Below are 24,604 nucleotides of genomic sequence, written 5' to 3' on the forward strand. Positions count from 1 at the left end.
ATACATGTAATTATGCATGTTACAAAACTAATTACAAATATATCGAATCAGTGCCATTGGGCGTTTAGAACGATGAGTTTTTAGTAACCCAATGCAATATATTTTATGAATCCATAAAAAGAAAAACAGAAAGGAATGCCATTCAAGGGTTTGCTGAGCACAAGCAAAAAATAAAACGGTCCAACTATTATGACATTACATCTTATTTAATAGAAGGAAAACAAGTTTTCTCTCATATAGACATAAGAATTTATTTAGCAAGCGCATAATAAATTGTACAAATTTGTTTATTGTGCTCACAATTATGTTGTTTTACCACATAAATTTTCTATAAAATTGTTTATAAGTAAAACGTACGATATTAGTTCATAAGAAACAAGCAGAGATGCTTGCTTTGTATATATTTAAGTAGAAATGTCTATAAAAAAAAATGAATTCTAGAATTTTGGTTCTCATGCGATGATGATAAAGAACGTCAGTTGAACAGAAAAACTGAATTCAATGAAAATACTGTTTATATTTTAGCTATTAAAAAGTACCATTTGTGAAAATTACTAAACTATACTAGAATGTACATGTACGAGTATATTCAGTTTCTATATTCTTCAAGGATATATTAAAAAAACCGCAAACATTATTTCATGAACATCTAACATATATACATACAATAAATATTCATACAGATAAAAAAAAAGTTTCACTTGTCAGTGACATAAAAGAGTGAAAGTACATGAGTGTTTGACCGTCGGAGAACTGAAACTTTTATGAGATTAAATTATGTACAGATTTATTCTGTGATGATCTAAAAATATTTCCATATAAGGAAACCATTCTCTGACGTTGACAACTGTCGTGGATTTGTGTATGTATATTAACATGTATCCTTCACAAATTTGAGATGCATCTTGATGATCATTAATTGTTTGTTCAAGTAAAATGAAAGCAGATCGCTCAAAGCAGGTTGTACATTTTCGCCAGGATCATGCTTGTACAGTATTTTTAATTGAAATTTCACAGAACCTGGCACTGATCTGTTTTTTACCTTCGACTTTCAATTATAGTTACAGGATATTCATTACTTTGCCCAGATTTATACACGGCATTAGCTTTATCATCCGCTTGTTTCAATTATTAGTATCATAAGCGTCTCATTAATTTATTAAAATACTATTTTATGTCTATTTTATTGTACTCTAAAAGCTTTCTTTTATATTATTGGAATGTTATTTATTTTTGTTCATTAAATTCTTTACTCGCTTTTCTGTTCATATCAAATTAAAGCAAATATTTTTAAAGAAATTTTATTTAAAAAAAGAAAAAATACTTTAATGGATTTACTCTTTAAAATCACACGTATATTTGAAATTCTTCTGCTTTGCCTCAAGACTCGTATGGACTTACAAATACTAATAAGTAATAATATGTACTTGCATTAAGGTATCGATACGAAAGGAATAAGTGCACTAATATAAAGTAATAACTCGTACTACATTTATTTCCCTCCTGAGGCAAGCAGAAGAAATGAATCGTATTTTAAAAAGTTAATCCTTCGATATTTCCACGAGACGCATATGAACTTATAAAATATTCCTAAAATTTCGAATACGTTTAAATGCATAAGTGTAGCCAGACTACATACATTCATTATGTCGCGTATTCCTTACATAAGGACTGGTACTTGACGATACATTGAAGTAAAGTCTTTCTGTAAAAAAATCTGTAGAAATACTTAAGGTATGATATTAGATATTAGTCGTGTAAGTTTTGGCATGCTACTGAAGTGTAAAAACTGGGTGAAGAAATTGTAGCCGTGTAAATTACACGCTGCTCTATTTCATTGTACCCACTTATTAATCATGTAACGAAGTGTTTATTTCTATTAAGAGAAGATTAAAAAAAAAAGCAACAAAGTGTGATTACATAAACTATATTCGTCTAAATCTAATATTACTAGTTTATAATAAATATATTTGTACTAATTTTAATCATAAACTTTGTTGTTTTTATTGCACTATAAATATAAGTTAGAGAGAACATAGTACGTTAATTTACCTTTTTTAATTTGTAATTGCTTAAAAAATAATAAACTACTGTATGACAGTGGCTTGATGAAACTTCAAAGGAACACATATTAATACCGTTCAAAAGTTTATTTTTTATTTCATTTATGTATGAAAATAATCTTTTGTATCGAAATTATCGAGTATAAATGATTTTAAATCATTTTCAATATATAGTTATTCTAATAAACATTAGTTTTACTTTTGCTGCCAATATGTAATAATTAAAAATTCAAGTAATATTATATAGAATTTAAACTGTTAGCTGTTTACATTCTTCTGTCATGATAAGAAACAAAAGTAAGAATATGTCATTCATATAAATGGATTACATATCTTTTATGATTCCTTTTCAAATTTTTCTACATTATCTTTTTATTAATATGAATTAAATACATGTGTGTACATAATAGAATTTTATAGGTTCACGATATCAGTGATAATAATAAATGCAAGAATTTTCTAGAACATGTTATGTAAAAATATTTGGTATGCTATTCAAAGAGGTCCACAATCTCGCTGTAAGTACAAAGTAAATACATTGCAAATTACTGTTTAATTAAAATACTGTTACTAGTATTAATATACTATATTATTCCTAAACATTTATAGTACTACATCATGTACCAAAGGCACCTCTACCTGGAGAACCTCCTAAACCATATACACTTACTGAAATTCCTGGACCAAGGTCAGAGGCTCTTCTAAATGAGTTTTCTAAAATTCAGGTTCGTATTCATATCTTTACAAAACAAGTCTTACAATAGTGAATATTAATAAGATACAATTGAAAACTATTGCAGCAAGTAGGCTCCATTCAATATTTCGCAGACTATCAAAGGTCTGTTGGAAATTATTTGGCAGATATCGATGGAAATGTTTTCTTGGATATGTTTATGCAACTCTCAACTCTTCCACTTGGGTATAATCATAGGACTATTCTTGGTGCACTATCATGTGTTGGAAATCAAGTAAACAATATATACAATTGTTATCCTCATTAAAAATATCTAATGAATATTAATATCAATTTTCAGAGAATAATGGCAAATAGACCAGCATTAGGACTGTTTCCTGGCTTAGAATGGCCATGTAAACTTCAAGATACTTTACTTCAGCCATGTGTAAGATACTTTTATTTAGCAACAGTGAAATTATAAATAATGATTAATTAAAAAAAAAATTTTATAAACATTCTATGTTATCAGGTAGCTCCAAAAGGATTACCATGTGTTTTCACAGCTATGTGTGGTGCCTGTTCAAATGAACATGCTATACAAATGGCATTCATCAAATATGCAGAAAGACGTCGTCGAGGCAAAGATTTCACAGATGAAGAAAAGAAAAGTGCACCTTGTAATAAACCACCTGGTTGTCCTGAATTATCTATCCTTTCTTTTGAAGGTATTTTAACACAGAATTGTAGATATGCCAATGCCATAAACTGATTAAATTTATATAATTAGGAGCATTTCATGGTAGAACGTTTGGTGCATTGGCATTAACACATTATAAATATATGATGAAAATTGATGTACCTTCCCTTCCATGGCCAATTGCACCTTTCCCACAATATTCATATCCATTGGATGAGCACGAGAAAGAAAATAAAGAAGAAGATGCTAAATGCTTGGAACAAGTAAATTTGTTATTCGTATGTTTTGTAACAATCCTATGGCTAAGTATTATGAGATCTATCGATTGAAAGGTAGAGGATTTAATAGAAAGCTATGAGAAGAAAATGCCAGTAGCTGGTATTATAGTTGAAGCAATACAGTGTGAAGGAGGAGATAAACATGCTTCCCCAGACTTTTTTCATTGTTTACAAGATATTACTAAAAAGGTGGATATTTAATGTTTTCTTTGGATTCTTATGAAATAATAAAACTCAAGGTGCAGAATTTTAATATAAATATAAATTACACAGAAGAACATTGCTCTAATAATGGATGAAATACAAACAGGAGGTGGTGCAACGGGACGAATATGGGCTCATGAGTATTTTGAATTGAATACTCCTCCTGACATAGTTACATTCAGCAACAAAATGCAAGCTAGTGGTTTCTATCATTCTTCTGAATATATGTAACATATTCTTTATTAATTGTATTATTTGAAGATACTATTAGTCCATAAAAACGATTAATTATTCATTCAGGCCAGCGCATCCGTATAGAATTTTTAGTGCCTGGATGGGTGACCCAAGCAAGATACTAATATTAGAGGCTGTATTGCAAACTATTGAAGCAGAAGATCTATTAACTCACGTTTGCCAAGTTAGTAATTATTTACTTTGTCAATTGAACGCACTACAGCAGGAGTTTCCTCAATTGATGTGTGCTGTACGAGGCAGAGGATTTATCATTGCATTTGACATGGTAACCAAGGATATGAAAAATAAATTAATGAATCAAATACGTTATAAAGGTAAACTGCATTTCATGATATATACTGGTTTATAATCATTATTACTATAATAATTGTTATGATACATTTATAAATGTATAGGTATACAAGTGGGTGATTGTGGTGAAAAATCAATTCGATTAAGACCATGCTTGGTATTTCAAGAATATCATGCAGATATCTTTTTAGAAAATCTTCGCGCCTGCTTAAAAGAATTTGCGGAAAGTTGATGTATTTAGAAATTGCCGCGTTGTGTATTTATTAAATATATATTTTAATAAAAAAACAATGTATATTTTAATATATTTCAACAGCAGCGACATTAGCGAGATGTAGGGGATGTAGGGGGTGTAAGGAATGCATAAGACTCCTCATCGTCCCCTGGGGGAGAGTGGCGGGGGAATGTCAGATTCCTACTAATTAAAGCCCCACGGGACCAACACTGATCTGAAGGTGGGCTCCGGGACCTTATGTGGAAAAGTGAAAAATACTGTGCAACCATAACAGGTATTTAAATATAATAATTTTTATTTTCCTTACCCCTTAAAAGTTCGTACAAATTATTTACAAATATATTTTGAATTCTATTAATAAAACTAACTCTGTTAACTATTAAATTCTGAAACATTTACAATAATTTCATTTTTATTTTTTTATTTAGCATTCTTCCCTTCATTTAATTATGTATACTGCATAAATCCCAACAGCATTGCTTGTACAACCTCTCCTTGTTGTAATACAGTCTTTTGTGTTGTACGGGCTGGTAACATTAATAATGCATTTGCATTTCTGCAGCTAAGTAATTTACTACTAATTTGGTTTCCAGTACTATAAGCTAATGGTAGTGTATCCGTGTCAGTCCATTTTAATATTGCTCTTACGTATTCGGCACGCGGATCCAAATTATAAGATGATGTCAACTACCATAAGAAATATATTAAATATCGTATAATTTAATAGTTAATAATGAAATAAAAATAGTACACACTTTTGCTTTCACAATAGTAGGTGTGGAGTAGTCCTTAGATAATTGCTTTAGTAAAGGTAGTACAAATAAGTACATAGTAACAGTTGCCGAAACTGGATTACCGGGTAAACATAGCAAATATTTTTTTCTATTTTGAAACATACATGTTGCAAAAGTTGTTGGTTTTCCAGGTTTCATGTTTACACGTCCTGAATATACATTTACTATTAGTTTCTCTTTATAAAGAATAATGATCTTATTTCATTATTAGTCTTACCAAAATGTATTGTAGCGTCAAAATAATGTTGTAAAATAGGTTTTAACATATCTCTGTCACCCATAGATACAGAACCTGATGTAATTAACACGTCAACTTGTTTTAAAGCATGTTTAATCTTGTTCACCATTACGTGTTCACTATATAATACGGAAAAAATTAATTTAAATAATTCACACTTGTATTACTCTATATGTATAAATATGCTTACTCATCTATTGCAATGCCCATGTCCAGAGCATCATAGCCGTTTTCTCGTAACATTAATAACAATGTAACTTTGTTACTATCGTATATATGCCCCGGCATTAAAGCTGTCCCAGGGCATTGCAATTCATCTCCGGTAGACAATACACCAATTTTTGGAACATCGGTGATCAATACTTGTTTATAACCACATGCTGCAGCAAGGCCAAGTTCTATTGCTCCAAGTTTTGTTCCTGCCTTTAGAATTAACTCTCCTTTTTTAATATCACAGCCAATAGGTCTTAAAATAAATTGTGTTAATTATTTTTTTATTTAGTTATTTCCGTATTATTAAAAGTAAAATACCTAATGTCTTGTCCATGTTTTACTTCTGACATAATTTCGATTTCTTTCTCTTCTGTATTATCGTCAGTTCCTTTTATAAGTTTAGTATCTTCAACTTGAACAACAGCTGTTGCGTCTACAAAATAATGAAAAATAAATATGAAAATTAACATAGAGAAAATCAAAGATTACACTTGGATAAAGTATGGTTGAATTTACCATCTGGAATCGGAGCACCTGTATTTACTCTTACACATGTACCAGGTTGAAGATTAATTCCAGTGGCCTATAAATACATGGGAGTAAAATTTGCGGTACTTTTATAATCATAACTTATCGTAACTGTAGCTTACAACGCCCCCTGCTTTTATTCCATTCAATACTTTTCTCCTGCCTTTTCCATCATTTGCCAAGACTGCATAACCGTCTTTAATAGACGCTCTAAATGGTGGTAAATCATATTTAGAATACAAATTGCCATTCAATATTTTGCCATGAACTTTTTCCAAATCTTCATTTGATTTGTTGCTTAATGGTTCAACATATTTTAATATCATTTGTAAGGCTTCTTCTACAGAAATCATAGGGTATGGCGATTCTCTGTTTCGTTTAGTTATACTTCCCAAACATAACTATAAGAATTTCTTGATATACATTTTCTGTAATACATTCATCAAATAAGAAGAAAAATCCAATCTTACTGAAGTTTTATTTCGACATTCTTGGACAGAGATTTTTTCAGTAGAATCATTTTGTATATATCCGTGCGCGTCTCTTATGCTTTCCTTGTTGTCTTTAAGTAGATCAATAGCATGAGGTATAGCAGGTGCAATTATACTTAAACATTCCTTTGCAGCTTTTGGAGACCCTGGTAGGTTAATAATTATTGTTCTACCCCGTATTCCACATATAGCTCTTAATAAAATGCATTGAAATATTATTAATAGTAGGATCTACAAGTACATTACAGCTAACTTTTAATAAATAATACCTTGATAACATAGCCATTGGAGTAATTTGTAGACTTGACATTAGCATTGCTATAACTATCCCAGGAGCTTCTTTTTGAATAATTTCTTTTGTTGCTTCTGGAGTTACATCTCTTTTTGAAAATCCTGTCCCACCAATGGTGAAAATAACATCTACATGTCCGCTATCACTCCAAGAAATCAGCTTCTCCTAAATACAATGAATAAATGAGTAAACTAACATTGTAATGCCTTCTTTAAAATTCTGTATTATAATAAATGAATATACCTTTATTGCATATGCATCATCCGGAACAATACTTTTATGACATATTTGACCTCTTAAAATTTGTTCAATTTCAGTTTCTACCTCTGGTCCACTTTTATCCTCCTTTTTATACTCAAAGCAGCTATCGCTTACTAATAATAAAAGTTAATAAAATTTTCGTATATTGAAACCCTTATTATTATTTTATGATACAGTAGAATAAGTAAAGTTAATAGTGGTAAATAAACAAAAAATTCAATAATAAGTTGAAAAACAATAAAATATATAATATTTACCTGTTAATAATCCAAATCTTATTGAATTCATAATTTTATATAAATATTGCCACGTATTTAAATCAATCACTGTGTATAGATAACTAGCATAAATCTATACTTGATGTCACCAGAGTCCGTAAGTCCAAAACTGCGAAAAGGCCAGTTTTCGTTCTTTTCTGCGCATGGTCGTTCTGATTGGCGAAATTCCAGAGGATGTGGAAAGCGATTGGCGGAGAGCTCGCTGCGTTCCCCCACCATCTTCCAACCTGCGCACTTAGTTATGGACTCTCGTGACATCAAGTATATATAAGAACTGATAAAATAGATACGACTGTTATACCGATTGCGCAAACCTAATCTCACCTTGGGGTACCTTGTACCCCAAAGTCGTAACTCTTAGGTAACAAAGGCATATCCAGTCTTAATCGATCTCTAGTCGCTGTAAGAACATTCTGAATCAAATGCTGGGAAGTGAGAAGTCTCAGTCTCAGTGGTCTCAGCGATAGTAGTGCAACAGAAGGATCGAGGTGCTTGGAGATTACTCTTTGCACATCAGCTTGTGAAGTTTTGTTGACAATTGGTTTACTTTCACGTCGCAGGAATTACTGATAACTACGGTAATATTTTTATTAATTAACTTTCATTTTGTCGTTAATGTAAACAATGTGTGGGAAAGTAGCATTCTATTAATAAGAACAGTATATTATTTTGGCCTACTTACGCATAAAAATCCAAGATGGGAGGCACGACCATACACACCCCCTTCGGTACAACCAATCAGCGTCAAGTTTCGTTTCTTAAGGCTAATAACCTTCGACTTTCGTCGCATTTATACAAACGAAATAAAGTAACGGGCATAAATGTTTACCTGACAAAAAAGAACATAACTGTTTTGTATTGTATAAATGTATTTAACACGAATGATCACAATTCATATATTAATTTTATATTGCGTTGGAATGAACGCATAACACATTGAAATCTCAACAATGTCTCTTAGTAATGTGTTAAATAACACTTCGGAGAAAGTTAATTATATCTCATTTTGAGTCGCTACTTGAAGCTTAAAATTTCTATTTTGCCCCAAATTCGTTAGAAGCACATCTTAAAAAAACATTTATACATGCTTTTAATATTCCATATGGATATGATCAATATATTGTTTACAATGATCTAAGAATTTTAATTTATACACGGTGATTCACCATATTTACAGGAAGCCGATATTGTATTAAACATCAACCTTTTTCTTTTTCAATTTACATTTTTTACTGCGTCATTATCGTTAACGAGCAATTAGTTTGACTTTTTCAGATTATCTACTTAAGGAAATTATTTGAAACGGTCACACGAAGGTGTCAGATTAATTATTAACACGTTTTTTAAACATCAGAGGGGGAGCTCCTTTTCTTCAAGTTCATCCATATTTTTAAGTTGGAATCCAAATATTTTTTTCGCCCAAGGTTCCTAAAAGACAATATCCATCACTGAATTGTAATTAGCGTAGTAATTGTTATTTATCAGAATTCATTGTGACGCATTTATCAGTGCGTAACGATTGAGTACGGATATTTGATAATACAAGCATGTTTATTTAACTATGGTACTAAAACAGCTGTATCTTATCAAAGACGTTTCATTCATAACGAGAATAATATACATATGTAAGTACTGATTATAAGAAGTCGCGCGGGGCGATACAGGAGCAAGAAGAGGTACTATGCACACATTGGCTGACTAAATAAAATATATACTCAAATGAAATATTTCAAAAACTTTCTCGTTCGATATAAATCAGAGCGAAATAATAAAATGAAACTATAGTTTTTAAAACATTTACTTGTTGAGCAATCTGTTATTGTGAAGAACTGGTTCAAAGCACTACCCTATTATTTATACGCATCCGGTTATGTTGTAAGCGCGAAGAGGTTTATGTTATTGTTATTTGCTAAAATTTCGAGGATAATTATTATGAACTACGTTATTATAATTTGTAATAGACACTGACTAGGGATATAATTTGCGGATGGACTTAGCGTGTGTAGCGAAATCGGGTAATTGTTTGCTAAAATTATGGCCGCGCTTCGAATCAAATGAACAGCGGTCCAAAGTCCAAGGTTATACATATGTACTTATATACCTTAAATGAAGCATACAAGCTGTAAACTGCACTATCTGAAAGTACATACACACAGAAATTATAGCTGAACAATGTGTTGATTTTTATTGTAGAATAAAATACCATGTACAAATGAAAAATTACAATTCATTGTTTAGATGCAAATATAAATGTTTCCCGCGTTTTTATAGTAAAGTATATACATAAGTATACAGTTTCATGTACAAAAAGTATGAGAAAGAATTAAAAATATACAATACCAAAAATCTTGTTCTTATAGTGAAATGTAGGTCAATAAAAATTGTATTTTTTTACAGCAGATTTATATTATTATTAATGTTGCTATTCATTTTAGGATTGTAACAGTTAATAGATGACATGGCAGAAGCACATTCAGCTGTAGCATTCAGTTTTTCCATTACTCATGAAGGATGGGATGTTAATTTTGATAGAGAAGTTTTACACTTGGTATGGCAATCAGGTATTCGCTCTTGGAAGAAGAGGTTCTTCAGATTTGTTGTAAGTAAATAAAATAATACATTGATTTAAAATATAATGCCTAAGCAGGTCTAGCAAAGTATTTGAATTAAATTTTAGAACAATCTGAGAAGTGGTGTATACCCTGCTTCCTTGGAAAGTTTATGGTTTACCATAGCTGTGGTGACTGTAATACATTTTGCAGGATTTAAAGTACCCTATGATCCTGTTGGAAAAGCTGCACCCTATTTTTCAGGGTAATTTAGTTAATCTTTTAAATATAACTTTTGTGCAATCATTGTACAGTAGGTAATATTAATTATTCATTTCTTGTTATGTTGATAGGTCTGTAATATTGGCACATTTATTAGGATCCTTTATGTTTGGATTAATGTTATGGTTGATGGTGATACATCTGATTCGATACACTTTGAAATTATTACTTATGTACAAAGGATGGATGTATGAATCCAGAGAAAAGGGGTCTAGTACTTCAAAAATTACTAAAATGTGGACTACATTAGTAAGGTTATTCTTTGGATGGCACAAGCCAATGCTATACAGTTTTCAAGGGTCCTTACCACGGCTACCATTACCCACAGTAGAGGATACTATGAAACGGGTTAGATTATAGAATACTTTGTAATCTTATATTAGTTGCGAGTGAATCCCTGAAATAATTTTTCGTTTCTTTTATCGTAACCAAAGCAATTGTAAAATACATAATTGGATTATTATTTAAATAGTACTTGCGAAGTATTCGACCTTTACTCGACGATGAAAATTATGCTCGTATGGAGACACTGGCCAATGAATTTCAAAAGGGCATCGGTGTAAAACTTCAACATTATCTGATATTGAAATCTTGGTGGGCTACTAATTATGTTTCTGATTGGTGGGAAGAATATGTTTACCTACGTGGTAGATCTCCCATTATGGTGAACTCCAACTTTTACGGCATCGATGCTATTTTGATGCATCCCACCAAGATACAAACTGCTCGGGCCGCAAGCGTTATTTATTCATGTTTGCAATATAGACGTCTCATCGAACGTCAAGAATTAGAACCGGTTAGTGACAGTAATTAAGAATATATTTCTTAGTAAGGAAAATATTATGGAATATTTAATATTGCTTTTTGTTTTTAGATTTTAATTCAAGGACTGGTGCCTTTATGTTCATGGCAATATGAAAGATTATTTAACACTACAAGAATACCAGGACGCGAGACAGACAAACTTGTACATTATCAGGATTCTAAGCACATCGTTGTGTATCATAAGGGAAGATACTTTAAAGTTTTTATTTATCACAAAAACAGAATTCTTCAACCTTGTGAAATCGAAATGTAAGTAAAATATTCAGGGTGAGTCAAATAAAGTGTTACTGTAGCAGCTATCGACCTAATTCTTTTTTTAAACTAAACTGGTATAACTCTATTCATTTTATAAGTAATGGTTATTCATGATTAAATGGTGAATTATGTATATTCCAGTCAGATGCAACAAATTTTAGATGATAAATCAAAGCCCTCAGAAGGGGAAGAAAAATTGGCTGCTTTAACAGCAGGTGAAAGAACTGCATGGGCCATAGCTAGAGAAGAATTCTTTTCAAAGGGAGTTAATAAAGCATCTTTAGACCTAATTGAAAAAGCAGCGTTTGTAGTTGTACTAGATGATATGCCATATATATATGACCCAGTAAGTATTATTTAAATTGCGATGAATTTTATTTATATATCAATAAATTTATGTTTTATGTATTAATAGATGGATCCAGAAAAATTAGATCAATATGGACGAATTCTATTACATGGTACAGGATACGACAGATGGTTTGACAAATCTTTTACTTTATGCATAGGCACTAATGGTAGAGTAAGTAATATTATTGATAATATTAAATCAGTGCACTATAACGTAACAATTATTAAATATATCATTTTATTTTTCAGACTGGATTCAATGCTGAACATTCGTGGTAAGTTTTTAAGTTTTTATATAATAAAAAAGTAAAATGTAAAACAAGAAGATGGTTGAAAAAGAATTGTTTCATACTGAATCATCTTCATTATTACGTAACATCTATGTATTTAGAAAGTGTTACATATATTTTTACTCTTTGTTTTATTACTATATTTATAGCTTTTTTAACTTCATAAAAATGAAGAAGTATACAATATTATTCCATTTATAAATTAATAGAAGTGTTAGTATTTTATTTATTTGAATAACATTTTCTTAAAACTCTGTTTAAATTATTATAAAAATATGATAAACTATATTGGGGTTGATAAATAACAAAAAGTAATGAGCAGGGCAGATGCTGCAGTGATGTCACATTTGTGGGAGTACGTGATATCTCAGGAAAACGATACTGGAAAGTAAGGATCTTAAATTCATTGCTTTCACGGTGCTAGGTTTCACTCGTTACTGTTCTTTTGCTTCTTCTACTTATTCTGCGTTCACTTTAAACCTTCACTGTAATTACTTTAACTATTATTGAAAAACTTCAATAATTACTTTCAAGCTTAACTGATTTATTAATGTACTTTAAATTTTATGTAGATACTCAATTTTTGTAAAAATTGTACTTTCCTGTTTTTAAACAATTCTCGTAAGCAAAATATTAATCCGTAGTACAATACAAATTCATTATTTGATATAAAGTAAAATAAATGTGAATATATGTTTGTAAACATAAGCTAATTGTTGATTAAAAAAACCACGTTTATTAAAATTTGTCTTTAAAGATTTAGGAAAATTTAATAGTCAATACTTTTTTATATGAACTCTGCCATCTCTTTGTTTTATTTATTTTTCAATTATTAATCATTTTAATAATTAACAAAACTGAAATGTTTATTTTAAATGTAATAGATTTAATAATTTTTTCTACAATATGCTCTTATTAGGGCAGACGCACCTATCATGGGATCTCTATGGGAATATGTTATAGCTAATGATGTGGAAATGGGGTAATTTTTCTTAATTATTTTTCTATTAACACCATACCTTTCTATTTACTAATACTGTGTATATAATATGTATGTGAATTCTTACACGTATGCTTTCAGGAGATTAAAGACATTAACTTTTCAATAAACTTCTACACAATGATACTGTAACTACTAATGTGCGGTTATAGATATATATAGTTAATAGCAAAATATTTAATGTTAAAATTTAACAAGATCTCCTCTTGTGAAATACGACTAAACCAAGAAGTACCTGGTAAAATGTCATTAGTTTCAATATTTGAAGCACAATCATTTACTAAACTTTATTATGAACTTATACATACCTTCTTGTTAAAAATTGCAATGTGTGGAGAACAAAATGGACACAAACATCTTAATAATAAAAACTGCTAAAAAATCAAGATTTATTAAAAATCTTTTGGAAGGTAAATGTAAAACATAAGATTTAACATGCACACTCATGCTTTTATTTATTTTACTTGTTACATTTTTATTACAATAATTATATAAAATTCAAACAATCGTAAGTGGCTTATTAATAAAAAAAACTATATTGGATAGTTTCTATTTATTATTGTTTACATACAATGTAGCAATTGTATCTTATCTACTTAATCCAAAGGTACGATTTTATTATAGTGTTTGTGTTCATAAACAATAATACACACTCATATTCATAAACTGCAACTTTGATTTTTGTATAAACTTGCTTATTGCTCATTCTCATACTTTATAACTATATTTTATTTTACCATATCTAATGTTTTAAAGAATTCGTTAAAATATATTGCAGATATAAAGAGGATGGTCATGTTAAAGGGGACCCCGAATTTACACCTCCACCTGCTACACGGCTTCAATGGGACTTAAACCAGAATTGTATAGAAGCTATTGAAAAATCAAATGAAGTAAAAAAATTGTTGAAATTTTTAATGTACAAATATCTGTTAAAAAAGGGAAATGTTATATAATACTTTTAATTATCAGGTTGCACAGAATTTGTTAAATGACGTTGAATTACGCATTTATGTACACAATGCATATGGTAAAGGTTTCATGAAAGTTAATTCTATGTCACCGGATGCATATATACAAATGGCTCTTCAATTGGCCTACTTCCGTGATTCTGGTAAATTTAATTTAACTTATGAAGCATCCATGACTAGACTGTTCAGAGAAGGAAGAACAGAAACAGTAAGACCATGTACAATTGAATCTACAGAGTGGGTTAAAACAATGGAAGATAAAGATGCTACTGTAAGTAATTCAAATTTTTTTAATAAAATCTAAGTTTTTAATGTTGATTGATAAACGTTTTATTCTGTTTATAATAACAAACGACTATTATAAAATAGTTATGAATATTATACATTTTTATACAAAGGGCCTAACATACAGTTCACTGTTCTTTTGATAGGCTATTGAATGGCGCATTGTCAATTAAATTGGACTCAATGGCACTTTTGTCCATTTTATTCTGCTTTACCCTTTGGCTATAACTATTAATTATACAGGTTGTATCGCATTTATAAACATTTTATTATTACAGACAGACCTTAAATATAAATTATTGCTAGCAGCAGCAAAGCAACATCAAAAAGGTTATCAAGATGCAATGTGTGGCAAAGGAATAGATAGACATCTGTTTTGTTTATATGTAGTATCCAAGTATTTAGAAGTGGATTCTCCTTTCTTGAAGGTGATAATTTATAAGGTAATATATTTACCTGGAAGATCATTTTTAAATGGTAATTTCTGTTTTTCAGGAAGTTTTAAGCGAACCATGGAAGTTATCTACTTCACAGACTCCACATGGTCAAACATCATTAATAAATTTGAAAAAACATCCTAATTGTATTTCTGCGGGAGGTGGTTTTGGCCCTGTGGCCGATGATGGTTATGGGGTTTCTTATATTATTGCTGGAGAAAATCTTTTGTTTTTCCATATCTCATGCAAACGTAGTTCTCCAAAAACTGTAAGTGTATTAAATAAACTCATTATTAATCGTATTTTTAACATAATTTTACTTGTTTTAGAATGCTGCCAGATTTGCAAAACAAATAGAGAAGTCGTTGGACGATATGAAGAATTTGTTCGTTGAATATAAAAAACTACAAGCACAAAAGAATGGTTCTATGTAATCATTTTACAGTGCAGAAGAAATGTAATATTATGTGCACTTGTGGAGACTTAGAGTCTTAAACATTTCCTTTTATAAGTTTGCAAAATGCTATTCCTCCACAGAATTAAATGCACCAACAATTACCTGGACAGATACATTAAGCAGGAAGTTACTAAAAGTACAAATGAAAAATTAAGGTAAAGCTGAACATAATTCAACAAATATATGAAGCAAGTTTTTGGTTGTTAACTTGCGAATGATCTTTAAGTAACTTCGTATACAAAAGATTTATATTTCATACTCTTTGATATTATACAATGTACATGAAAGTGATGAAACGCGTATAGTTTACCTATACTTATTTTTGTAATGAACATTTGTAAAGAAAAGCTATTTTTAAGTAAGAAGGAACTGTCAATTATAATAGCATTTACAGGAATTGACTACTAAACATTCAAAACATTATTATCTTAAAAGTTTTAATTTTTCAGATATCTTTTTTTTTAAGTAACTCATTTGTATGGAATATAAATAACAAAACAAGCATTGTTTTAGCATTGTTCTTCAAAAAATACTCTATACTCGCTTTATCAGATATTTATAAATGAATTGATGATTGTCATTGCTACTAAAGTATTAAATGCATACTGACAAAGTTATAATTCATAACGGCATATAAATTCGAAAGAAATCGTACACGAATCTCATTAAAGAAATTATTATATTTTATTAATAATAAGTTTTACATTAACAACTTGTCACTTTTAATACAATGTAATCATGTTAGTAATTAGTATAAAAATATATTAAATAATATGCCATAAATCAATTTCTGCAACCTATCAATGCAAGGCTTTATTGTTGTAGATAGTTTTATACAGGTTGTTGCAAAAATATATTTAAGATTTATATGATATATAGGGCATAACATTCTGATTATAAAAATCTTAGTAAGTAGCCTTTACTAATTCTTATATGCATATGAACAGTATTTTAATCAGGATGGTGACCTATGTATCATATAAATCTCGAATGGTTTTTTTTGAACACCTTGTACAACATGTGAAGTATTTACCTCTTTGTTAAAATTATAATTCAATGTATTGGTGCTTTTATAATGGAAATTTACAATCCTAATATTAGTATATTTATTTCTTTGATATAAATTATATACGAGAAATGAAATGTACCATAATCTTAGGTGTACATGTTAATTCGATTACAATTTCAAATTTAAATATTTCCCTGTGTTCTTATGCATTTAAAATACTATTGACAAGTGAAGCATGATCATTGATAACAATGTTTATTTTAATAATCGAAATTACTATAATTTTTAAAAATAAATTTTCAATTTCCTTTTTCTTCAAGCACAAAATTAATCTGTATTACAATGGAAGTTTCAAATTTAAACTTGCAGTAATTGTAAACACTTCGACCTTTCGGCAATTCGATACTGTTAAAAAAAAGAGGAATTAATGATAAGTAAAAATGATATATGTAATATATAGAGATAAATTTGCTAATTATTATAATTATTGCATTTACACACATAAGAAAAGTAGTTTTAAATAAACTGAAGAGCATGTATCTGTTATATATTAAACAACTATGGTTGTTTTTAAAGTCAGAGTTTTAAAAATTCAATAAAATTGTCATACAGAAGCATATAAGAAGGAATCTTTTATGCTTAAATAAAAATAGTTATTCTTAGATGTGTATTTTCTTATGAATTTCAACAGTTCTTTAAAAAACAGTATTTTGCTGAAAACTGTGTGTTCGAATTTGTACTTAATAAATAATTGGGAATTGATGATTAAACCTTTTCCAAATCTTTTTTTAAATATTTACTGTAAACCAATCACAAGCAGTTCCATGAGAACAACGCAATTTGATTGGTACGTATCACCGATATAATGTATTCGTAGTGACATCAGCTATTCAAATATTTTTGCGCATGAACTAATTTGCATTACAGCACGAAATATGGAAGTTAGGAGGGCCTGAGCCTGGGTACGACCGTGATTATAACCAATCAGAGCTAACATGCGCAATGCAAACGAAAAGTCGTTCTCCGAAAAGTACGTTCTCTTGTGATGAGAACTAACTTTGAATCAAAAATTTGTTATTCTGTTACAATAACAGATGGAGTAGAAGTTTCTAATATAGTTGCACGTCTAGTTACATTATCGGATTTGTGGTTAGAGCTCAGCTTGCTTGCGCGCCGCGAATTTGCGATACGAGCGTGACGAACGCGGAGTGAGTGTATACTGAAAATAAACATAGTGGTGTAGTGACAAGAGCGCGGGTTGAACGATGTCTTCGCCGAATAAAAAGGCCAAGGAATTAGAGGATCCAGGTTCGGGCGAGGGTGTTGAATCTCGTGATTATGATATTGAAATACAGAAGACACTCGAAGAAATCGACGGGTGTCAGAATCAAATCGATGGCCTCAATGAGAAGGCCAGCGACGAAATCCTCGAAGTTGAGAAGAAGTATAATAAGTTGCGTAAGCCCTATTTTCAGAGCGGAATGACATTATCAAAAGGATACCCAATTTTTGGGTTACTGCTGTATCCTTTCGTATTATGATATTACGTACTCGTTAATAATAGTTATTAATGTATCTTTGACGTTTCTCGACAATGCCGGCGTCCACCGGCGCTAGTCGCCATCTTGCCTACTTGTAAACGTATAACTACATGCGGTCACGCGGAATGTAACATAAACTTATTTATTTTTTATTAAAATTCTTGTTGAAAAACATTGTTGCGGAAATACAGCCTTTTGTATTTAATATATTTAATATATTCTTATTTTATATGATACCATACATTACAAATTGCAATATAAGTTACACTATAGGACAGTTTTGAAATATTAAAAAAATACAAAGGTAAATTGTATGTACTAATAAATTAACTAATTTAATCTTTTACATTTAATTTTAGTCAAAGCAAATAAAATTATATTGAAAATAACATATTAGTGATATAGCAATAGATATTATTAGTTTTATACATAATAAATATTCATAATTTATCATTGAATTTAGTATATAATCATTTTCTGTAAATGTACAAAATATTACATAGAATTCCTTAACACATAAATAGTTTGTAAACAATAAAGAAATAGCAGAAATATTGGAAGAAGATGAAGAAGATGCGCTTCGGTTTTTAAACAAATTAGAAGTTGAAGAATTTGAAGACATCAAATCTGGATATAGAATTAATTTTTATTTTGATGAAAACCCATATTTGAAAATGATGTTCTTACAAAGGAATTTCATCTAGGTTCTTCTGGTGAGCCCATTTTAAGATTAAGCGTTATTAATCTCTTGAAGCTACTTTTATTTAATTATAATATTATTATTCATAAATATAAGGTTTTATTGTGTATTCTTCTAATTTATTTAAAATAGTAGCAAAACTTTTTGTTGGATAATCATAGTTTTGATGTATCTCCTGCACTTTTGCAGGAGATCCAGCATCACAAAGCACACCTATACGTTGGAAAGAAGGTGCAGACTTAACGAAAAGAGCAAAAACCAAAGCCCCACTGAAAGGTCGTAAAAGGCCACTGAAACACAGGTCATTCTTTGATTGGTTTACGGATCATGGGGACCCAAGTTCAGACGAAATAGCAGAGTTAATTAAAGATGATATGTGGCCTAATCCATTGCAGGTATATTAATTCCCTTAGGTATATTAATGTGTGTATGATGGTTGTAAATTATATTGTGATATAGTGTACATTAATTGTATTATTGCATAATAATAACAATAATAATAAGAATATGTTTTTAGTATTATTTGGCACCAGATATGGATGTTGAAAACGGTATTGAAGGGGATGGCGAAGAATGTGACACAGAAGAAGAGGAGGAGGAAGAAGAAGGTGGTGCGGATGACGGCGATGAAGCAGGGGAGGGTGAAGAAGGAGACGATAGTATAGTTGTGGTTGAAGATGATGTGGATGAAGATGAAGAGGAAGAAGAGGCTGTGAATGATGAAGACGATGGGGTAAACGAAGAAGACGATTTTTTAGTAGACGACGAAGTTGTTCGTGAAGGTATAAAGAATATTTATATGTGATTTTTAAGTTATTTAGAGTTATTATAGTTTCATAATATTATGTTTGCATTACAGATGCAGATGGGGAAGAACCAGAATAGGATTTGAAGTTTGTTTCTCACAGCAATGGTTACAGTCATAGACAATGAAAAAAGAATCGCTGAAAATACGCATCACATTGATTGAAAATAGATGAAGTGTGCAGGACAGAGTATAATGAGCCATATGAATAAACCTCGGGACGATATTGAGAAAAATATAAATAGAAAACTGAATAAAACAGACCTAATCTTTATCGGCGCAAATGAAAATCGCGTGTACAAAAGTAATAATATTTACTCGATTGTGCCGAAATTAAAGAAAATACGGTCTTACATAAATTAGATAGGTTTTACACAGTACTTTTTTTTTTTAAATAATGGAATAGAGTACCGGAAATTCCTAAGTTATATTCATATGGCCTAGTCATTCTCTATATAGTAGGTATACGATGAAGAACACCTGCTCAGCTTCATCGTGTTACAATTACATTAAGGAGTAAATAAATTATAAGATGTAACAAGATTGTGGACAGGTGTTCTTTTCATCTTGTTTCCTCACGAATATTTGTTCTATTACATTAATTCCGGAACGAGGTGTTTTAGATATTTTTGAGAGTGACATTACAGCAAATATTTGTCGCTGAGAGATTTATTTTTTTGTAACAGTTAAATAATAGATTTGTAGAAAATTGTAACTAATACATTTACTTCTCTATATACGACTATTCAATAAGTTACTTTGAAAGTGGATTAACAACATATCGGAAAATGTAGGGACATGTACAAAAGTGTATAAAACGTACATATTTTCTTTTTTTTTTATAAAATCATTATTTTTCATACGATTATTTGTATTGTTTGGATACTACTATTTTATGATAAAGAATGTTAAACTTACATTTTTTTTATCTGCAGAAAAAATATAAAAAGGATGTATCGATTAAGAGTTTTTTAATTATTTAAAATTATACTTTAATCTAGTGATAGTTTAAGTTAACGAAATATATCCTATTGTATTTATGCATGAAATTTTATCTAAACCCGGCGCAACGCTACTATTCCACATGTATAGAGAAAGAAATATTAATTTCAATGAATATTTCAATGAATGATGAATTGAAACTTGTCACACTCAAAATGTAAATTGATGTACGAAAACTCACCTCGTTCTTATTCTTCCAGATTTTACGTTATAAACATTTCTACTATTTGGAAAAGAAAATACGTCTCAAGCGTTTTTCACGACACTTCTGATTCTAGCAACATCTTTTTAAATTACTGTTACGATCCGAAGGTGATGTTAGAATCAGAAGTAATCACAACCCTGTTATATTTCCAGCGATGTGCCAACGATGGATCACATTGCAAACGATTTTAAATCTCGGTACGAATAAAAGGTTCTATTAAAAATTTCATCGGCGTTCCCTATGGAGTCTAGGAAAAATCAAATAATTAAATCGCTCAAAACAAATGTATGATTTAATCGCTATGCAAGAAACGTTTTTGAAATGAAACCTGTTTGGTAGATCTTGGATAAAAGATAATTTCGAACTTAAGGAGATAATCTTTCTATTCAAATTATTAATGATATTGAAAAATATCTTAGTATAAGATTCCTATTTTTCTACGATAACAGTTAACGTTTAACGAAGTTAACAATTATTTGATTCGTCCTAGAATACTTTGACCCTCGGGCAGCGGATCATAGAAAGAGCCACACATTTTATTTGTATTTTTTTTAAATTTTACACTTTAAGAATTATTTTTTCAATATATGAAACTATTTTATTGACAAACTATACACTTAAATTTAGGTTGATATTCCTATATATGTATTGTTACTGAAGATTTATATTGACCCAGACTCCGTTGTTCGAGGATTAAGGTGCGCGCTCATATACAAATATATTCTATTGTGAAACTTACCAGCCACTATCCTGGAAATGTTCAGTGCTAAGCATGGTAGGCTTCCCTAGGTAAAACTTCATTTAATATTTATTTTATTATTAAATACTTTTCTAAACTTTGTTTTCTGATATGTACAAATCCGGATCTGAAAATTATGAAACTTGGCAATTTTGTAAATTTTCAATTTTGAATCTCGAGATTTCGAAACTAGCCACTTTGAAACTTATATATTGATATAACAAGGTTTCAATATTGGAATTTTCGAACTTTAAAATTTGAATTTTGGGGATTTTGAAATTATATAATATTTAATAATTCAAAATTAAAATTTTTGTGAGACATCGCTATTTTTCCTAGAGAAGCCAATTGTGTTCCATACTGTTTAACGATATTGAAAAATACACGTTAACGTGACATAATAGTCTTGCGTCTATAATGGTCGCACAAAGGGACGCCTGAAGTCCGAAACGAAAATGAACCAGAATAGACATAAAAAACAAACTGGATGTAAGCATTTTTTGAATCAATCGGCGTAATCGTGTCACGCAATCATACAACAAATGAACGAAATAAAGTTGTCAGTTTAAGATAGGAATGAGTTTTTATATTTGAAACTACTTATAAGATTAAGGTGAATATAAGACATTTTAATACAAGAAATGAATTGGACACATTTTTTATCTGAAATGTTTACTTTCCATCGATCACAAGAAGTCCCATGAGAATAACCTAATCTGATTGGTCACGTATTTTCAGTCGTGACGTATCATTGGTCGAAGCGATCACATCACTAATTAGGCTGGTGTAAAACTAGGATGTGTGCGTAGTACCCCGTCTTGCCCCTGTGCTGTTCCGCGAAACTTCTTGTGATCGGTGGACAGTACTTACTTTTTACATTATCTAGGAATAAAAAAATTTTGTTGTATCAATTTTTAAACAAACAATCATTTTTCTACGTTTTGCTTTTATTTGTCAGTAAAAACTGCTTTCTAAATGTACTAGATTTTTCTTATAATTTTCTTCTTTCTGTTACAAGAATGTTGTTTTCTTGAAGATTGATATGACAAAGGAAGGAGATGAAAGGGAGGAACGATCATGAAAAATGTAATGCATAGCGGTAAATGTAAGATTTAAACACGCATTGTTCTATTATTTATACTTGAAAACTGTAAAAAAATTCGTTACAAAAATGTTTGATTGGTGTAAAGGGAAGCAGGGATGTGAAACAAAACGGCGATTATCCGAATTGTTGTCCGAGTTAAATTTCTCTTCAATAAATAACAATGTTTTCTAAAATTTTAGAACATCGAACATGATGGACTTCCTCAGGAAAAATGGCGCCTTAGGGCAGTGAGGTGCAGTGTGGGATTTCTGGCACATGCGTAGTAAGTAAGCATTAGGAGTTTCTCAATGAGGTACTTACATTCTTTAAATATAAGGTATCAGTAGGCTCCAGAAATTATAATGAGGGGAGAAAGTTTTAATTTAATGAAATCGAATACTACATAAATAATACCAATAAAATGTACTGCTATTTTGTACGTCTGCAGCCGATTTATTATACGAATACCAACATTTGTTATAACGGTGAGAAAATACGCGGGCCACTTTCAAGTGCGTATGTATACAGCTATGGCATTATACGATATCACTAGCTGTAATGTCAGTTACGCATGCGCACGCAGCTTCTTAGTGAAAAAAATTTCCACAACTGGACATCACTGCTTCAGGGGAAGAAGGTCCCATTACTTGTGTATAAACGTTTCCTCGATAAAATGTTGTACAATATTTATTTTATTATTGATATTTTTTTGGAACTTTGTATTCTGAAACTTAACTTAAATTTTAGAACTTTGAAACTGAAATGTAAATTTTAATACTTGGCAGTTTCGAAAACTTGAATTTCAAAATTTCAAAACTTAACAATTTAAAATTAAAAATTGCACTTTAGAATTAACAAAATCTAAATTTTTAATTCTGAATTTCAATTACTTTGAAATTTGAAATTAATACAAATATCTTCAAAATTAAGATTTTGATGGAACCTTCTTCCCTTGTATTGCCATTTTCCCTCTGGGGAAGCCTTCCATGCTCAGTATGTACTTTACAATCGGATACAACGTAGGCTTCTTTTGTTGAAGGATAAAGGTATGAAAAGGGGGACTTTTGTTACTTGTTTTCGTACCTGAAAAATCTAGGAAGTGATGGAAAGCCTAACATAGAACTTTTTGTCATCGTAAATGAACAAAAAGGAAAAAAATAATCTTCAAATAAAATTTATTATTAAAATCCAGTCACTAGCGAACAATGCATCGCTTTTTATTTTGATAAATTTCTAGTAATAGAATAGTACAAAACTTCATTATTTTCATCCTCATAACTATGAAAATGACTTGATTCACAAAATGAATCTTAACTTAATTTTATACCTAGCTGATTCATCCCATTCCTTCTTAACCCTCGTACGGCGACCATGAAGAAAGTCTCAATTTTAATTTAATTTTGAAGGCAATTTTATAAATTTTCGACTGTTTCTATAAAAATTGTTTTCCCAATATATGAAACCCTTTTATTAAAAAATTATACATTTAACTTTAGATTAATATCCTTGCATAAATGTAAGTTTGTGTTTATATTGACACAGATTCCGCTGTATTCCGTCCTTTCCTTATTTATTTTTCTTTGTATTTCTCTTAATAATTTCTTCAGTTTTTCTCAAAACTATATAATTTGAGAATTTTCGAATAATAATTAATTAAACAATGTTTCTACATTTTTCCTTAAACGCCGACGAAGAGTTAAGTGTTGGGTCTTCCGTATCCGATTCGATGATTGGCGAAACCATGAAAAGGCAGTTATCCTTGCCCGGTGCCATCGGTGGTGATGGCTGCTGGGCAGTGGATTTCGATTAAAAGCTATTTAATCACCCATCGTAATTAACGATTAAGGTACGAATTTAGTCATTAATTGCGATTATTGATTAAAATAGGAATTTTTAATTTTTGCCCAACACTGATCTATACTACCAACGATTGGGGATGAGATCAAGTTTAGTATGTATTGACGAATTCGAGTCAATTTCAATAACCAGGTTTCATTTCGTAGGTTTCAATTGTTTGGATTAC

At 30.2% G+C, this 24,604-nt stretch overlaps 4 protein-coding genes across 7 annotated transcripts; 3 read left to right on the plus strand and 1 right to left on the minus strand.

Annotated features, from left to right (window-relative positions):
- The first annotated feature begins 2,318 nt into the window (after nucleotides 1-2,318).
- On the plus strand, nucleotides 2,319-4,900 carry LOC114874975 (4-aminobutyrate aminotransferase, mitochondrial-like). 2 transcript variants are annotated; one of them, XM_029184784.2, is made up of 10 exons: nucleotides 2,319-2,581; nucleotides 2,673-2,788; nucleotides 2,864-3,031; nucleotides 3,098-3,184; nucleotides 3,269-3,464; nucleotides 3,527-3,699; nucleotides 3,769-3,903; nucleotides 3,988-4,145; nucleotides 4,219-4,487; nucleotides 4,781-4,900. In XM_029184784.2, exons 1-10 carry the CDS (start codon nucleotides 2,530-2,532, stop codon nucleotides 4,888-4,890), a joined length of 1,464 nt encoding a protein of 487 aa, XP_029040617.1. In that variant the 5' UTR covers nucleotides 2,319-2,529; the 3' UTR covers nucleotides 4,891-4,900. The 2 variants fall into 2 exon arrangements, with proteins under 2 accessions (XP_029040617.1, XP_029040616.1); XM_029184783.2 differs by having other exon boundaries at nucleotides 4,569-4,861.
- Nucleotides 4,901-5,011: 111 nt separating this feature from the next.
- On the minus strand, nucleotides 5,012-7,902 carry LOC114874974 (gephyrin). Its single transcript, XM_029184782.2, has 11 exons — nucleotides 7,774-7,902; nucleotides 7,499-7,629; nucleotides 7,233-7,420; nucleotides 6,943-7,156; nucleotides 6,595-6,873; nucleotides 6,461-6,527; nucleotides 6,263-6,377; nucleotides 5,922-6,197; nucleotides 5,711-5,850; nucleotides 5,455-5,642; nucleotides 5,012-5,386 (listed from the first exon to the last, which is right to left on the minus strand). Exons 1-11 carry the CDS (start codon nucleotides 7,802-7,804, stop codon nucleotides 5,147-5,149), a joined length of 1,869 nt encoding a protein of 622 aa, XP_029040615.1. The 5' UTR covers nucleotides 7,805-7,902; the 3' UTR covers nucleotides 5,012-5,146.
- A 322-nt stretch (nucleotides 7,903-8,224) lies between these two features.
- On the plus strand, nucleotides 8,225-16,296 carry LOC114874973 (carnitine O-palmitoyltransferase 1, liver isoform). 3 transcript variants are annotated; one of them, XM_029184780.2, is made up of 15 exons: nucleotides 8,225-8,372; nucleotides 10,230-10,393; nucleotides 10,472-10,608; nucleotides 10,697-10,973; nucleotides 11,098-11,421; nucleotides 11,500-11,699; nucleotides 11,847-12,051; nucleotides 12,121-12,228; nucleotides 12,306-12,331; nucleotides 12,669-12,734; nucleotides 14,125-14,239; nucleotides 14,319-14,588; nucleotides 14,881-15,030; nucleotides 15,098-15,307; nucleotides 15,369-16,296. In XM_029184780.2, the coding sequence occupies exons 2-15, from the start codon at nucleotides 10,253-10,255 to the stop codon at nucleotides 15,471-15,473; spliced, it is 2,334 nt and encodes a 777-aa protein (XP_029040613.1). In that variant the 5' UTR covers nucleotides 8,225-8,372; nucleotides 10,230-10,252; the 3' UTR covers nucleotides 15,474-16,296. The 3 variants fall into 3 exon arrangements, with proteins under 3 accessions (XP_029040613.1, XP_029040614.1, XP_046144185.1); XM_029184781.2 differs by lacking the exon at nucleotides 12,669-12,734 and adding an exon at nucleotides 13,266-13,328 and having other exon boundaries at nucleotides 8,226-8,372; XM_046288229.1 differs by lacking the exon at nucleotides 8,225-8,372 and adding an exon at nucleotides 9,673-10,160.
- Nucleotides 16,297-17,269: 973 nt separating this feature from the next.
- Nucleotides 17,270-23,020, plus strand: LOC114874976 (protein SET). Its single transcript, XM_029184786.2, is given in 7 exon segments — nucleotides 17,270-17,978; nucleotides 17,981-18,027; nucleotides 18,571-18,712; nucleotides 18,715-18,759; nucleotides 18,936-19,141; nucleotides 19,264-19,528; nucleotides 19,606-23,020. Coding segments are annotated over 7 exon segments (939 nt in total). The 5' UTR covers nucleotides 17,270-17,770; the 3' UTR covers nucleotides 19,632-23,020.
- The last annotated feature ends 1,584 nt before the right edge of the window (nucleotides 23,021-24,604 follow it).

Source organism: Osmia bicornis, chromosome 12 (genome assembly GCF_907164935.1).
Source record: "Osmia bicornis bicornis chromosome 12, iOsmBic2.1, whole genome shotgun sequence".
NCBI classification, from domain to species: domain Eukaryota; kingdom Metazoa; phylum Arthropoda; class Insecta; order Hymenoptera; family Megachilidae; genus Osmia; species Osmia bicornis.